The sequence below is a fragment of the Macaca mulatta genome, chromosome 17, assembly GCF_049350105.2.
Source record: "Macaca mulatta isolate MMU2019108-1 chromosome 17, T2T-MMU8v2.0, whole genome shotgun sequence".
NCBI classification, from domain to species: Eukaryota; Metazoa; Chordata; class Mammalia; order Primates; family Cercopithecidae; genus Macaca; species Macaca mulatta.
In genome coordinates, this window is record NC_133422.1 from 2,465,246 (window position 1) to 2,481,387 (window position 16,142).

General features: G+C 39.4%; 1 protein-coding gene and 1 non-coding gene across 5 annotated transcripts in view; both read right to left on the bottom strand.

The window, feature by feature from the left end:
- MICU2 (mitochondrial calcium uptake 2) overlaps positions 1-16,142 on the bottom strand; it is a 107,249-nt gene that overhangs the window by 48,456 nt on the left and 42,651 nt on the right. For all 4 annotated transcript variants that reach the window (XM_077973769.1, XM_015120729.3, XM_001089388.5 and 1 more), the window contains exons 3-4: positions 2,512-2,543; positions 2,155-2,230 (exon numbers count right to left, since the gene is read on the bottom strand). In XM_077973769.1, coding sequence (XP_077829895.1) covers positions 2,155-2,230; positions 2,512-2,543 — 108 coding nt within the window. The remainder of the gene's footprint in view (positions 1-2,154; positions 2,231-2,511; positions 2,544-16,142) is intronic.
- Positions 14,310-14,411, bottom strand: LOC114673659 (U6 spliceosomal RNA). Its single transcript, XR_003724422.1, has one exon. It is a non-coding gene; the product is annotated as a U6 spliceosomal RNA (small nuclear RNA).

The window sequence follows — 16,142 nt, forward strand, 5'->3', positions numbered from 1 at the left end:
CTTCTCTATTGTCTCTGCTTAGACTCCATGGCTCATTAGTTAAAACCTCTCTTGCTCCTAACATTGTTAACTCCCTAGGCCATGACTTCCTCCATTCCTCTGCCTAGCAAATCCTAACTGTCCATCTATTCTATTCTGCAACTACACTGATCAATGACTCTATTCTTTCATAATGTATGTTCTCTTCTAGTCCTTGAAGGATTCCCAGAAGTCCTTCTGTTTCTCTCATCAGTTCTTTTTCCATATCCCAGAAGCTACTTCAAACCTTCTTTCTCCATAAAGCTCAGCCCTATTATATCCAATTTTTTTTTTTTTTTGAGATGGAGTTGCACTCTTGTTGCGCAGGATGGAGTGCAATGGCACAATCTCAGCTCACTGCAACCTCTGCCTCCCAGGTTCAAGCGATTCTCCTGCCTCACCTCCTGAGTAGCTGGGATTACAGGCACCTGCCACCACGCCTGGCTAATTTTTTGTGTTTTTAGTAGAGACAGGGTTTCACCATGTTGGCCAGGCTGGTCTCGAACTCTGGCCTCCCAAAGTGCTGGGATTACAGGTGTGAGCCACTGCACCGGGCCCTAAATCCTATTTTATAAAGAAAATCGAGGCTACTCCAAAACACCGCCCTCATTTGCTTGCCAGTAATTTGCAAATGTCTGCATAAAATGCTCATTTGTTCATCCTTTTCTCCTGACACAATGGGAAAGGCATCCTCCCTGTGGAATGCTGATCCTTCCACTCCTGTTCTGAAGATAATCCCTTCTTTCCTATTTTCCAGGATTTTGTCCTATTCATACTTCCTTTGTATTTTCCACCTCTCCTTCTCATCAACTAGAAACATGTTCACCACCTACAATAAACCAATATTCTCTTGGCCTTTTTTCTCTATCCTTAGCTACTACCCTCTAACTCCTCTGTTCATGACCACATCTCTCAAGAGGTCTGTGTTTACTTTTCTCGTATCTCCCATCACTTCTCAGTGTTCTGCAACTTGGCTTTAGATCTCATCCCATCACTGACCTGTATAGTAGTTGGCCCTCCGCATCCATGCATTCAACCAACCATGGATCAAAAATATTAATAGGTCTGGTGTGGTGGCTCATGCCTGTAATCCCATCACTTTCAATGGCCAAGTCAGGAGGACTGCTTGAGTCCAGGAGTTTGAGGCCAGCCTGAGCAACATAGTGAGATCCCCGTCTATACTAAAATTCAAAAAAATTAGCCATGTATGGTGGTGCACACCTGTAGTCCCAGCAGGCTGCAGCAGAAGGATTGCTTGAGCCCCAGAGTTTGACGCTGTCGTGAGCTATGACTGTGCCACTGCACTCCAACCCAGCAACAGAGCAAGACCTTGTCTCAAAAAAAAAAAAAAAAACCCCAAAACAACCCACACCACTACAAATAAAAAAACAACAGAGTTACAGAATACAACAACTATATACATAGCATTTACATTGTATTATGTATTACAAGTAATCTAGAGATGATTTGAACTACACGGGAGGATGTTTGTAGGCTATACACAAATATGATGCCATTTTATAGGAGGGTCTTGAGCATTCTCGGATTTTGGTATCCAAGGGGGGCCCTGGAACCAATACCCCGTGGATAACAAAGCACCACTGTACTTGTTAAAAAGTCAAACACTTTCAGCTGCTAAATACAGCGGATACTTCTCAGTCCTTAGCTCACTCAACTCCCTAAGTTTACTTGGTTTTCACATTTGATACGTTCCTTTTTTCTTTTAACACTTTCTCTGCCTGGTTTCTGTGCTAACACTTCCCTGGCGTTCCTCCGCCTCTCTGACCACTCTGTCTCCATCTCTCTCTCTCCGTCCCCTCCCTTACGTGCTGGTGCTCCTCTGGACGCCTTCCGTCCCCTCCCTTACGTGCTGGTGCTCCTCTGGACGCCCTGCAGGCTTCTCCTGTTTTATTTCAGATACTCTGCCTCATACCCTCTCCCGGCTTTAATTAACATTGATGGTTTAATAATTTATCTGTAATTGCTCAAAGACTTTGACAAAGTTACCTCCTACTTACTATGTCATTATGTTTTAAAAACATCTATTAAATAACATGGTGCAAATCTCATACCTTAATACCTTAATAATACTTCAGTTAAACACATAACTGAAAATTTAACAGAAATCAAAATTACCTTTATCGCCAAGGTCTCTGAAAAAAGTTGATCCACAGCCAGCTGTTTGAATTCCTGACAGTGTATCCTCGATGTCCTTTGAATACACATATTAAAATTTAACTTCTAAAAGTCCATTTCCTTTGTAGCTGGGACTACAGACGCCCGCCTCCACGCCCAGCTAATTTTTTTGTGTGTATTTTTAGTAGAGAGAAGGTTTCACCCTGTTAGCCAAGATGGTGATCTCCTGACCTCGCTATCCGCCCGCCTTGGCCTCCCAAAGTACTGGGATTACAGGCATGAGCCACCGTACCCGGCCAAAAGTTCATTTTCTGTCTTACCAAAAACAAACCCCGCCCCCTCCCACATGTTGCTTACCTTTTTTGTCAGCTTCCTGACTGAAGTTTTACCTACAACAAAGAAGAAACATTATTTAGTATCCATATTCTTTGGTAAAATTCAGCTTGCACTAAGAAAGAAAATTATTTAAAAGACAAAACAAACAACTAAATATTTATTAAAAAAGCAAAGGCTTGTGATTTTAGCTAATATTCTTAAGCCATAATTATGAGTTAGAGAATTCTAAGACTAAACACAAAGACACTATAGTTTTATACAAGATCCATTTTCAATTTCACTCACCCTATTTCATACATATGAAATCGTATATAACCATCTATGAGTTATCCTAGTTGTCTGAATCATATTATTAATTCTCATCAAACATAATTTGTTCACGTGATTATTAAAATCACTCTCTTTTTACTTTCATTGATTTAGGAAAAAACACTCATAATTTAGAAAGCTTCCTTTTTTTGAACTCTGGAAAGACCTCTTAGGCTTGTAACTCTCCAGTCAAATGTAAAAGTCTAGCCAACATAACCATCCATTCTAAAGTAGTTAACTTTTAATAATTTCCTATTGGATAACAGAGATTCAAAATTCTTCCAGGTATTCAGCCACCCTCTTTACTGCCTACATCATTTTCCTAATATCCACCATAATTCTAAAGCCATTACATTGTTTCTTTTTTTTTAGGACTTATTCTGATGATAGCCTCAAGTCATTTTAAACATCTAGAACAAAACTGAAAAATGTTTTACTTTTGTCTCTTACGTAAGCAATATACAGCACTAACTTTACTTACTGCTCTCAAAATTATCTTGTCTATGAAGTTCCTTCAGTACAATTACATGGTCTGTGAAAATTCAGGTGGCACATTAAAAAAGAGTGCTTTTAGATGTGACTTTTCTGTAGTTTGGGTTGTTTAATTTGGACGATTAATCTACAAGGGCAAATTCTATTATTTGGTATTAGTAAACTGTCAGGATTTTATTTTTACATTATTAATCAAAACATTAGTTGTGAATATGACTACGTACTTTTTAGAAACATCTATGACTATGTTCATAAGCTTAGGTGTTGATATTTTGGGGTAATTTTAATTCACTGGAGAAACTATTATGTCCCAGCCAAAGAGCCCCAGATTCTACTGTTAGGTGGTGTTATAGTATCAGATCATCAAACAGACAAAAATTACCATGTATTGTACGAATCTAAGTGAGTGAATGTGTATATAATATGTAGTCCTATAATGCTGGTAATGAACTCCAAAAAACTGTGTAATACATGTATTTACTTATCTTTACATAGTCAATTAACTTAAAAAATAAACTGATCCTTATTTCTCTGCTTTTCCTAAAGTTATGCCACAAATACTCATTACCATATGCCCTTTTATTTTTAGACAATTTTATCTGTTTTTAAAAAGGGGATTAATCCTTATATCCAACTTAAAGTATTCTAGAAAGCAATTATTAACATTTTGAAGGCAGAAGAGGACCAAGAGTTCAGGGTAGCAAAATGGATGGTGTCTAACAGTTTCTTAGAAATCAGATTATTTCTAAGGGGTGTTATCTGTTTGAAGGCTAGATTCCTTTTTGGTCTTTCAAAAATCGTTTAAAAAAAAATCCTTCTACTTGAAACTGAGTGAGTAAAGAAGGTAATGTTTGCTTCCCGCCAGCTCGAAGTCTGGCTGCCAAACAGCTAAACCAATAAAATTCAATACTGTGTGAATGAAATACCACAATAAAGCCATGAACTAACTGAATAATATAACACCAGAATTACAGATAAAAAGTAAATTATAAAATCTGTGGAGGCAGATTTCATACCTGTCTTACTTTTATGCAGGTCAGTGCTAAACATTTAAATATTTGTTGAATAAACAAATCAGAAAAGATTTCACAATGTCTTCTCATCCAGGTCCCTGTCTTTTGGATAAATTATTATATCCCCACTTTACATGTAAAACAAATTGGCAAGAGGAATTAGGTAACAATATGGGCATTGAAGGATTTATTTTCATATCTCATATAGATTTTTCAAAAACAGGTGTTAGACTCTTTGAATTCCATGATAGTAGTAAAAAGAACCTGCGGCCTACTTTCAACACTTAACAAAACTGAATAATTATGCATGGTACGATTATAGAGGCAGTTTTGCTGCTTTTCATTATTTCATGTAGATTACAAGTTCTATTTGATATGTATATAAATATTTGATCATCAAAAAATGAGAAAACCAGGTACTTAATGTAGTTTAAGTTGTAAAAACATCTTTTTAAATTTTTTTAATTCAAATGGAATAAGTAATTAGAAAATAATGAAGAAATTAACTTTTTGGTGAAAAGTTTAGAAGCTACTATTCTCTTACAAAAAACTCATTTTTAGATTAAAAAAAAAAAAAAAGACAAGGCAGAGATACTAGGAGTGAACACCTGTTCTCTCCTGCTTCCTCTTTCTCTTCAGTTAATGCACCTTTCACTGAGCATTATGAGAAGCTGTGGTGTTTCTTTTTTTTTTTTTTTGAGACGGAGTCTCGCTCTGCCGCCCAGGCTGGAGTGCAGTGGCCGGATCTCAGCTCACTGCAAGCTCCGCCTCCCGGGTTCCCGCCATTCTCCTGCCTCAGCCTCCCGAGTAGCTGGGACTACAGGCGCCCACAACCGCGCCCGGCTAATTTTTTGTATTTTTAGTAGAGACGGGGTTTCACCGTGGTCTCGATCTCCTGACCTTGTGATCCGCCCGCCTCGGCCTCCCAAAGTGCTGGGATTACAGGCGTGAGCCACCGCGCCCGGCCCGAAGCTATGGTGTTTCAAACCCAGAACACTCTGTAGGGTTTTCTCGGTAGACAGCCGTCTCACCCAGGCTGCTTCCTCTATACTGCTTGTTCACAGGCTGAGCAGCACAATAAGAGGTCCATGGTCTGACCTGCACAGCAGGAGCCATGACCTCATTTCTCCTGACAGCAGTAACAAGGCAAGGCCGTATTACATACACCTAAGTATTTCTGGACAATATTTTTCTATTTAAGGATAAAACCCATTTGGCAAATCTAATTTTTCCTTCTGTTTTTGTTTCAGTTTTTTTTTTTTCAATGTGGCGTAGGGGGGCACTCCTGTCTCTCTTTCTTTGGCTATTTCCACATTCACACAAATAAAAAAATTCAGTCGCATTATTTTCACAGCTATTTTATATGTATTCACACACTTATGTATGAAAATAACAGAATGGGGCAAAACACAGGAAAAAAGGTAGATCTAGACTTGAGGTTGTAATGTTTCATTGTATGAATATGAAAACAAGAAAAACACATTGGTTTGGTTTGGTTTGGTTTGGTTTTTTTGCAGGAGGCGGCATAGATCTTGAAGCACCAGGACAGAATTTTGGCTCAGGAAGTAAAATGTTTTAAAAGGATTCCACCTATAGTAGAGATTCCACCATGTGGTTTTCACTATTTACAAAGGATTTATGAAGTAAAATCCAGATACAGCATATCCTGTTATAGGTAAGCAGACCTTCTAATACTTAAAATAGTAAACCTGCATTTATACACGTTAAGTGTTCTTACAGATCAAATAAATCTGCCTCTGGCCAAAATAAAGTTATTTGATAAACATAATTACAAAAACAATACCAGTACTATATAACTTAATTTCATTTTGTAGAGGTCAGTAGTCTTCTAATACATAAAAGTTAGACAATAGACATATTTCCTTCATTTTATAACTTTTTCATAAATATATGTGACAACTTGATATCAATATTAGAATCAACCTAAGACAGAGCTGATTATATTCTAATAAATGCTTTTATTCAGTCACAGCTATAATGGAAACCAAGGCAGAAAATGATGCATTAGCAAAACTAACCTTCCTCATATCACTAATAAGAGTGGTAAGTGCCACAGCTAACATCATACTAAAAGCTCTCAGCTTTTCTTCTAAGAACTGAAATGAGACAAGGATGCTCACTCTCACCCCTTCTATTCAACATAGAACTGGAAGTCCTAGTCAGAGAAATTAGGCAAGACAAAGAAAAATAAAGGGCATCCAAATTGGAAAGGAAGAAGTCAAACTGTTCCTATTTGCAGACAACATGATCTTACATACAGAAAAACCTAAAGACTCTACCAAAAAAAACTCTTAGAATAAATGAATCCAGTAAAGTTGCAGATATAAAATCAACATAGAAAAATCAGTAGCATTTTCTATATGCAAGCAAAGAACTAAGAAATCAAGAAGGGAATCCCATTTGCAATAGGTACAAACACACACACACACACACACACACACACAAAACAACTGGGAATAAATTTAACTGAGGAGGTGAAAACCTTCACAAAAATAACTACAAAACACTGATGAAATAAACTGAGGAGGATACAGACAAATGGAAAAACATCCCCTGCTCGTGGATCAGAGAATTAATATTGTTAAAAGGACCACACTACCCAAAGCAATGAACAGATCCAATGTAATCCTTATCAAAGTAACAACGACACTCTTCACGAAGTAGAAAAAAAAATCCTAAAACTTCTACGGAACCATAAAAGACCCTTAGTAGCCACAACAATCCTCAGCAAAAGGAACAAAGCTGGAGGCATCAAACTACCAGACTTCCAAATACACTACAAAGCTGTAGTAACCAAAAAACAGCATGGTATGGCATAAAAACAGAAACACAGATCAACAGAACAGAGAACCTAGAAATACATGATGTATCTACAGCCAACTGATTTTAGTTAAAAGTGCCAAGAACCTAAGTTGGGGAAAGAACAGTCTCTTCAATAAATGGTAGTGGGAAAGCTAGATACTCACATGCAGAAGAATGACACTGGACCTGACCCTCTCACCTTATATAAAAACCAACTCAAAATGGATCAAAGACCTAAACGTAAGACCTGACACTGCAAAACCACTACAAGAGAACAGGTGAAATACTTCAGGACATTGGTTTGGGAAACGATTTTATGAATAAGACCTCAAAAGCACAGGCAACAAAAGCAAAAAATATATTAGTGAGATGATACCAAACGAAAATGCTTCTGTACAGCAAAGGAAACAAACAAGGGTAAAAAGACAACCTATAGAATGGGAGAAAATATCTGCAAAACTATTCATCTGACAGGGGATTCACATCTAGAATGTACAAGTGCAAACATCTCAACAGCAAAAAAATCACAAAATACTTCAACGAAAAATGGGCAAAGAGCCTGAATAGACACTTCAAAAAAGAACACATACAAAATGACCAATAAACACATGGGAAAAAAAAAAAAAAAGCTCAACATCACTGATCATCAGGGAAATGCAAATCAAAACTATAATGAGGTATCGTCTCATCCCAGCTAGGATGGCTATTATCAAAAAGACAAAAAATAAACTCTCGCAAGGATGCAAAGACAAGGAACTCTTTTCTGAGACAGGGTCTTGCTCTGCTGCCCGGGCTAGAGTGCAGGGGCGTGGCCATAGCTCACGGAATCCTCAACTTCCCGGGCTCAGGTAGTCCTCTTGCTCAACCTCACAACTGGCTGGGACTATGGATGTGCACCACCAGGCCTGGCTAATTTTTTGATTTTTAATAGAGATGAGGTCTTGCTATGTTGTCCAGGTTGATTTCAAATTCCTGAACTCAAGCAATTCTCTCACCTCAGCCTCCCAAAGTGCTGGGATTACACTCGTGAGCCACTGCACCGGTCAGGAAAGGAACTCTAATACACTGCTGGTGAGAATGTAAACTAGAACATATGCTACTATGGACAACAGTTTGGAGTTCCTCACAAAACTAAGAATTACCATATGATCCAGCAACCCCACTACAGGGCATTCATCCAAAGGAAAAAACAATCAATATATCAAAGAGGCATCTGCATCCCCCCAGCATGCTTACTGCAGCGCTATTCACAACAGCCAAGACATGGAATCAACCTAAGGGTCCAATGACAGATAAAGAACAGATAATGAAAATGTGGTACATGCATACAGTGGAATACTATTCAGCCATTAAAAAAATGAAATCCTGTCATTAACAGCAACATGGATGGAACTGGAGGACATTATGCTACGTGAAATCAAGCCAAGAATCAAAAGTTAAACACCCAATATTCTCACTGATATGTGGAAGCTAAAAAAAAGTTTATGTCAGCTGGGCGCAGTGGCTCACGCCTATAATCCCAGCACTTTGGGAGGCCGAGGCGGACTGATCACCTGAGGTAAGGAGTTCAAGACCAGCCTGACCAACATGGTGAAACTCCATCTCTACTAAAAAATACAAAAATTGATGGGTGTTGTGGTGGGTGCCTGTAATCCCAGCTACTCTGAAGGCTGACGCAGGAGAATCACTTAAACCCGGGAGACAGAGGTTGCAGTGAGCCAAGACCACACCACTGCACTCCAGCAAGAGCGAAACTCCATTTAAACAAAAAAAAGTTGATCTCATAGAAGTAGAAAGTAGGACAGAGTATACTAGGGGTTGGGAAGAGTGGGAGGAAGAGTGGGATAGAAAGAGATTTGTTAAAGGATACAAAATTACAAAGAGACTGGAGGGCAAAGTTCTAGTGTTCTATATACCACTGTAGGATGACTACAATTAGCAGTAATACATAGTTTTAAAGATCTAGGAGGAGGAAACTGAATGTTCTCAACACAAAGAAATGATAAATGTTTGAGATGCATATACTAATCACCCTTATATGATCACTACACATTACATGTATTGCAACATCACTATGTACCCTGTAACTATGTACAATTATGGGTCAATTAAAAAAATAAAAATCAATAAATAAAACATTTTAAGTGGTAATTGAAGAAAAAAGAGGACAAATTCAGTGGTGCTATTTTCCTTCAACAAAGTATATGGCTTGTTTATGTTTGCTGGAATATTTAAATAGTGAATGCAAAGATGGTCTCTGGTTGTATAAAGGGAGACAAATGGTTATTCCCTAAAATGCCTAAAACTGGCTTCCTTGCCAATTTCCAAAGTATGGTCTTCAAATACATTCATTTGGGAAGGGATAAAAAGACTTTTTTTTTTACAACCTCAAGCGTTGTGAAATTATAGGAGCATCATACACAACAAATTATTTAGTTTAAAAATGATCTAAAGGGGAAATACAGCAGCTAAGAGATTATGTAACGTGGGGGAGGGGGAGGTAAGGGAAAGCTTCTCCAAATGAGTTGCTTAAGCGAAGATCTTAAGTGGATGAATTAGCTCAGAAAAGTGAGGTTAAAAGCATTATACACATCCTATGTGTAAGTTCTGAGATGGGTATGTGTTGTAGTGTTCTAGGACCAGACGGCAGGTCCTGCCAGTCTCCTCTATTGTGATGAGAAGGCAGGAGAAGCTAAGTGCCAAGGCTAGTAGTTTTGGCAGAGCAGGCTGAGGTGGTTCCTATCTAATGATTTCTATTTTCTCTGTAGCTAGGTGGTCGGGTAATTTGCTAAAGCGTACAGGGGAAGGTGTTAAGGATAGCTAGAGGCTCGCAGAAACTCAGCATGATACACCTGAGATTGCTAGTATAAAAAAATACAATTGATTTTTATATAGTGCTGCTCTATCCTGCGACCCTGATAAACTTACTATTAGCTCTAAGAGCTTTAATATTGATTCTTTGGCGTGTTCTACATAGGTCATCATCCTGTGCACAAAGACAGCTTTATTTCTCCCTTTTAAACGTGGAGGTCTCATTTCTTTTTCTTCCCTTTTCGCATTGGCTAGACCTTCCAGCACAATGTTGAAGACAAGTAGTGAGAAGGGACAGCCTTGCCTAGTTCCTGATCTTAGGGGCAAAGCATTCAATCTTTCATCATTAAGAATACTGGCAACTGGCTTTATGTACTTACTGCCTTTTATTGCCTAGTCTTAGAAGTCTCATAGCGTCTCTACCGCACATGTTCTATGAGTTGACGCAGCCACAAAGTTACAAGGGGAGGGACAAAGGCTCCACTTTTGAATAGGGAATGATAAGGTTCTGGATGAGCATGTGAGACCAGAAATAGACTTTTCAATTTTGAAAATACAAATGCTACAGCATCTTAATGATGTATCTCCTCATATGGCATATTCTCCCTTTTCCTGCTTTACCTAGGGGAATTCTATCCATGCTTCTCATATCCTCTGTGAAATATCTGATTATTCCAGCCCTCATTGATCTCTCTGCTGAAATGTTATCAGACTTTAGTCTATTACTGAAACTCTTACACTATTATCATGAATTTTGTTAATGGAATAATAGTATGTTTTATTCACCATTATATCCCCAAGGCCTAACACAGTACCTGTTACATAGGGTAAATCAAATAAAAATTTAAAGAAATGTATGGATTATAACTCATTTCATTATGTAAGAGTCTGTACTGATTGACGTATTTATGAATCTATCTAACATCTGTGCCAGGCACTGTGCTACGTATTTATGAATCTATCTAACATCTGTGCCAGGCACTGTGCTAGGCTGGGAATACCATGTCAAGTAAGACAGACCCTGATGCTGTTAACAGAACTGCGGACAGGGTAGGCACAGGTGTCTTTGTGTACTTGGGGGTGGGGTGGGGGCAGAGCATCTGCAGTGCATATAGAGTTCTTTACCTGAGATGCCTCTGGTACTTCTTAGAATGTTCAAGAAACAAGGAATATTATGGGTCTTGTGGTCAGGTGAGAGGTCTGATCTGGAGATACAGGTATGAAAATCAGTGTTCAGGGAACAGATCAATCACTGATGTGGATAAGATCATCAAGGAAGAAGAATCAAAGATATATGAAAAAGTATATTCACTATAGCATTATTTATAAAAGTGAAAAAATTATACACAAATGTTCTACCACTAGGGAATCAACTAAATAAATTATGGCATATTAATAAAATAGTGTTGTGCAGTCACAAAAATAGTATTTTAGAAAAAATATTTATTGACAAGGAAAATAACTCATGATCTATTATACAGAAAAAGTAAGGGTATAAAAACAGCATATAAAGCATGGTCTCAAATTTGTCAAAAGAAATGTGCTAATGTTGGTTATTTCTGAATGGTGGTGACAATCTGGTTGACTTTATTTTCTGCTCTATACTTTGTAACGTCTTAGTTTCTAACATGAACATAGGTTTTATTACAAAAAAGTGTTATTTCTTAATCTAAAATACGTAGCTGCTAATGTTTACCTGATGAGTGTGGTTAAGATCTGAACACAGATTTGGTGGATAGAAGGTTTTAATCTTTTAAAATTTTAGACTTTTAATTTAGAATTATTGATTTTAACCTATAGTAGCTACAGGTCTTCTCACATTCTCTAATTTAATCATGCCAACAACACTATATGGTAGACACTATTATTTTATAGATCTGGAAACAGGTCAGGTCAGGTAGTTTACCCAAGGTTACAACGGCGCTAGTGAAGCTGTGGAAAGAGGACCAGGTCCTGTTTGACTCCAATATGCCACCCTTTACCACAATTGACACCCGGCATCCCAAGACACCTTCACATAGGTTATATTTCTCAAACTTGTTTGACCAAAACAATCACTTGGAGGGTGCTTGCTAAGCATACAGGAATCTAAGAGAGATAAGTAGATAGAAAGTGGGGGGGTTATACAAGGATTCTATCACCGTATCTCAGACTTTCTGAATAAAAATTTCCCAGGGTGGGGGAGGAGAGAAGACAAGCTTGAGATTTTTTTTTTTTCTCGAGACAGAGTCTCGCTCTGTGGCCCAGGCTGGAGTGCCGTGGCATGATCTTGGCTCACTGCAATCTCCGCCTCCTGGGTTACACCATTCTCCTGCCTCAGTCTCCTGAGTAGCTGGGACTACAGGCGCCCATCATCACGTCTGGCTAATTTTTTTTTTTTTGGTATTTTTAGTAGAGACGGGGTTTCACCGTCAGGATGGTCTCGATCTCCTGACCTCGTGATCCACTCACCTCGGCTTCCCAAAGTGCTGGGATTACAGGCGTGGGCCACTGCGCCCTGCCGACAAGCATGAGAGTTTTTAAACAAGGGCCCTAAGTGAATTTACTGTCAGGCAAGTCCGTGAAATTCTATTATCACATTAGATAACTGATACTCAGTTTTAGGGAGCAGTAATCAATCTCAGAGAGATTGATGAGCCCCAAATCAGATTAAGCTACAGTACATGGTGGCAAAGACAAAAACTACCTAGTTCAACTGCAATTGATTTTCAAATTTAAGACTCATTTGTGGAATTTCAAAGTCCAAGATAAATTTGCAAAGATACGGGGTCACATGAGCAACTCTGGCATGTGCACCATAATACATTCTATGGTCACCCTAATCATAACCCTTTCAGAGTAAGCAACTGGTTAATCTGAATTTGGGGGTCTGAGTTGGCTGTTCATTCGTCTGTTTATTATTTACGTATTTATTTGCAAAAAAATCTCATGTTGTAAGTTAAATAAGGGCATACCATATACTGGTATAAGGAACAGTCAAAACCGGCATAGGGCAAAACTGCTGCAGCATCTTCCTCAAGGCCTGATTTCTCTCTTCCCAGTTCAGCAACTGTGCAGCTGAACATGCTGGAGAAATAGAACCACAATTATGCAGAACAAACTACTTCAACTTTAGAATAATAACCTCAAGTGGGACTTTAATAGTGGCATCTGTTCTGTGACCCATTTTTGCTTACACTTGACCAGTTATGAAGACGTTAAGTTTAAGCTGTGACCTTGGGCTCGTGGACGTGTGAAAAAAACCTTCAGGGAATTTAAGCTAAAATCATGGTCTAACAGGTGGTAGAATCGATATTTTTAAAGGGTAGGGGTAGCACCATTTTAGTTTTCCCTTAAATATTATTACTGAAAATGACTGTAAGGTCTAGCTGCACACACAGGAGCTACAAATATCTGCTTGCTTTAACTTAGTAAAGACTTCAGGCAAAATCCACTCTATCATCTCATTCCAGATACTTTCGGTATTCCAAAGCTACATAAATTTATTAATATTCAGTTTTCAGTTTCAACTTAGGCTGAATTACACTTGAAAATACTTACTGCCAGGTATGGTGGCTCACACCTATAATCCAGTGCTTTGGGAGGCCAAGACGGGAGGATCACTTGAAGTCAGGAGTTCAAGAGCAGCCTGGGCAACCAAGCAAAACCTCTGTCTCCACAAAAATTAAAAAATTAGCTGAGCACAGTGGCATGTGCCTGTAGTCCCAGCTACTTTGGAGACTGAGACGGGGGAGTTGCTTGAACCCAGGAGGTTGAGGCTGCAGGGAGCTATGATTGCACTATTGCGCCCCAGCCTGGACCATGGAGCAAGACCCTATCTCTTAAACAAAACAAAGCAAAATAAACAACAACACTTTGAGGTAGGTACTATTAGCATTCCCATTTTACTGATGAGGAAACCAAGGCTAAGAGCTTACACAACCTTGCCCACAGACACAATACTACTAAGTGGTGGAGCCAGTACTCAAACTCACTTTCTGTCCTATTCTAGGACCTGTACTCGCAACTACACAATAATGCCCATTCTTCTTTTGTTCTTCACTTATGTGTGTGGACTCCAACTATCCTTTCATCTCATTGGGCCCTACAATCTATTTGAATCTATGACCTTTTCACTATTTCTCACCTCCTCATTCATGTCCTAACACGCCACCTGGCTCAGCTTCCACAGTCAACCATCAGACCTGTTCCCTTGTGCACACATTGACTCCCTTGCTTTTCTTTCACTTTGTCGTATGCTCTTGGCTAATCCCGATGCTGGCTAGATCCAACTCTCTGCCTAGTCCATACCAGCACTTTTACAGTTGAACACAGTGGAGAAAAAGAACCACAATCATGCTAAACAGACATATTTTTTTAATACCTTTTAAAAAATATATGGAATGCTTCACGAATTTACGTGTCATCCTTGCACAGGGGCCATGCTAATCATCTCTTATTTTTCCAATTTTGGCATACGTGCTGCCAAAGCAAGCATATAAATAGACTTAACTTCAAAATTAATAACCTCAAGTGGGGACTTTAATAAGGCGACTGCCGATCATATAGTATTTCTCAATTCATCAACTCTCACTCTTTTATAAGGCTATTTCTGCAAACCTCAATACCTTCCCCCCTCTTCACTCTCAGCTGATGACCTGGCTTCCTAATTCACTGAGAAAAAAAGAAAGAAAGATGATAAACAACTTGACCAGCTCCCATTAGCTGTCATGTGGTGTGTGTGCCTTTTCTCCCACCATTACGAAGGAACTCTGTGCTCCTACCTAATCCAAGCTTCCACTGTGCTCTCACACTCTTTTCCCTCTCGTCTTCACAAGGACTTTGTTTTAGAAATTGTTCCTTCTTCCTGCACTGCCCAGTTTTCCTGTCTCATCTACCAACACACATTGAAAGATCCTCTTAATCGCATTTCCGCCTCCGTCTACTGCTTCATCTCTCTCTTTCTCTTTATGGCAAGCCACTCTGGGGTTTATTTTTTGTTTTTCCCATTTTTTTCCTAAACTCACTCTAGTCAGGTTTTCGTGTTTACAACAATGCACCAAAACTGTTCTTATAAAGGTCACCAGTAACCCACATATTGCCAAATCCAATGGTCAATTCTTAGTCCTCATCTGACTTGACTTCTCAACAGCATCTTTTTTTTTTTTTTTTTTTTTTTTTTGAGAGGGAGTCTAGCTCTGTTGCCCAGGCTGGAGTGCAATGGCCGGATCTCAGCTCACTGCAAGCCCCGCCTCCCGGGTTCATCACGCCATTCTCCTGCCTCAGCCTCCTGAGTAGCTGGGAGTACAGGCGCCCGCCACCTCACCCAGCTAATTTTTTTTGTATTTTAGTAGAGACGGGGTTTCACCGTGTTAGCCAGGATGGTCTCGATCTCCTGAACTCGTGATCCGCCCGTCTCGGCCTCCCAAAGTGCTGGGATTACAGGCTTGAGCCACCGCGCCCGGCCTCAACAGCATCTTTCATAGTTGATTACTCCGTCCTTGAAATGCTTTCTTTTTTTTTTTTTTTTTTCTCAGCTCACTGCAAGCTCCGCCTCCCAGGTTCACACCATTTTCCTGCCTCAGCCTCCCGAGTAGCCGGGACCACAGGCACCGCCACCATGCCTGGCTATTTTTTTGTATTTTTAGTAGAGACGGGGTTTCACCGTGTTAGCCAGGATGGTCTCGAACTCCTGACCTCGTGATCTACCCACCTCGGCCTCCCAAAGTGCTGGGATTACAGGCGTGAGCCACCGCGCCCGGCTGAAATGCTTTCTTTACTTAAATTTCACAACACTCTGCTTTCCTGGTTTTCTTCCTACCTTTTAGCTGGTCCTTCTCTGGTTTTCCTCATCTCTCCACCTCCAAGCATTGGTATAACTCACCGCTCCGTCCTTTGACTTATCTTTTCTACCTAAACTCATTTTTGAGATCTCATCAAGTATTTTAGCTTTAAATAGCACGTATATATTGAAGATTCTTAAATTTACATCTCTAATGTCTAGGGAGTTTTCAGGATAGTGAAGACATGAGACTATTTGGAAGTTTTAAAGAATGAGACAGTGGAGAGAAAAAGTGATGGAACTAGAGGAGGGGGCGGAGGAATCAGCCTTAGCAGGGCAAGAGCACTACTTCCAGTTTAAATGGCCAGAAAGCATGTAGACAACTTCACGGGCAGGAAGGGGTGATCTGAAGAACTCCCTAGCTTATGGCCTTAATTTGCTCA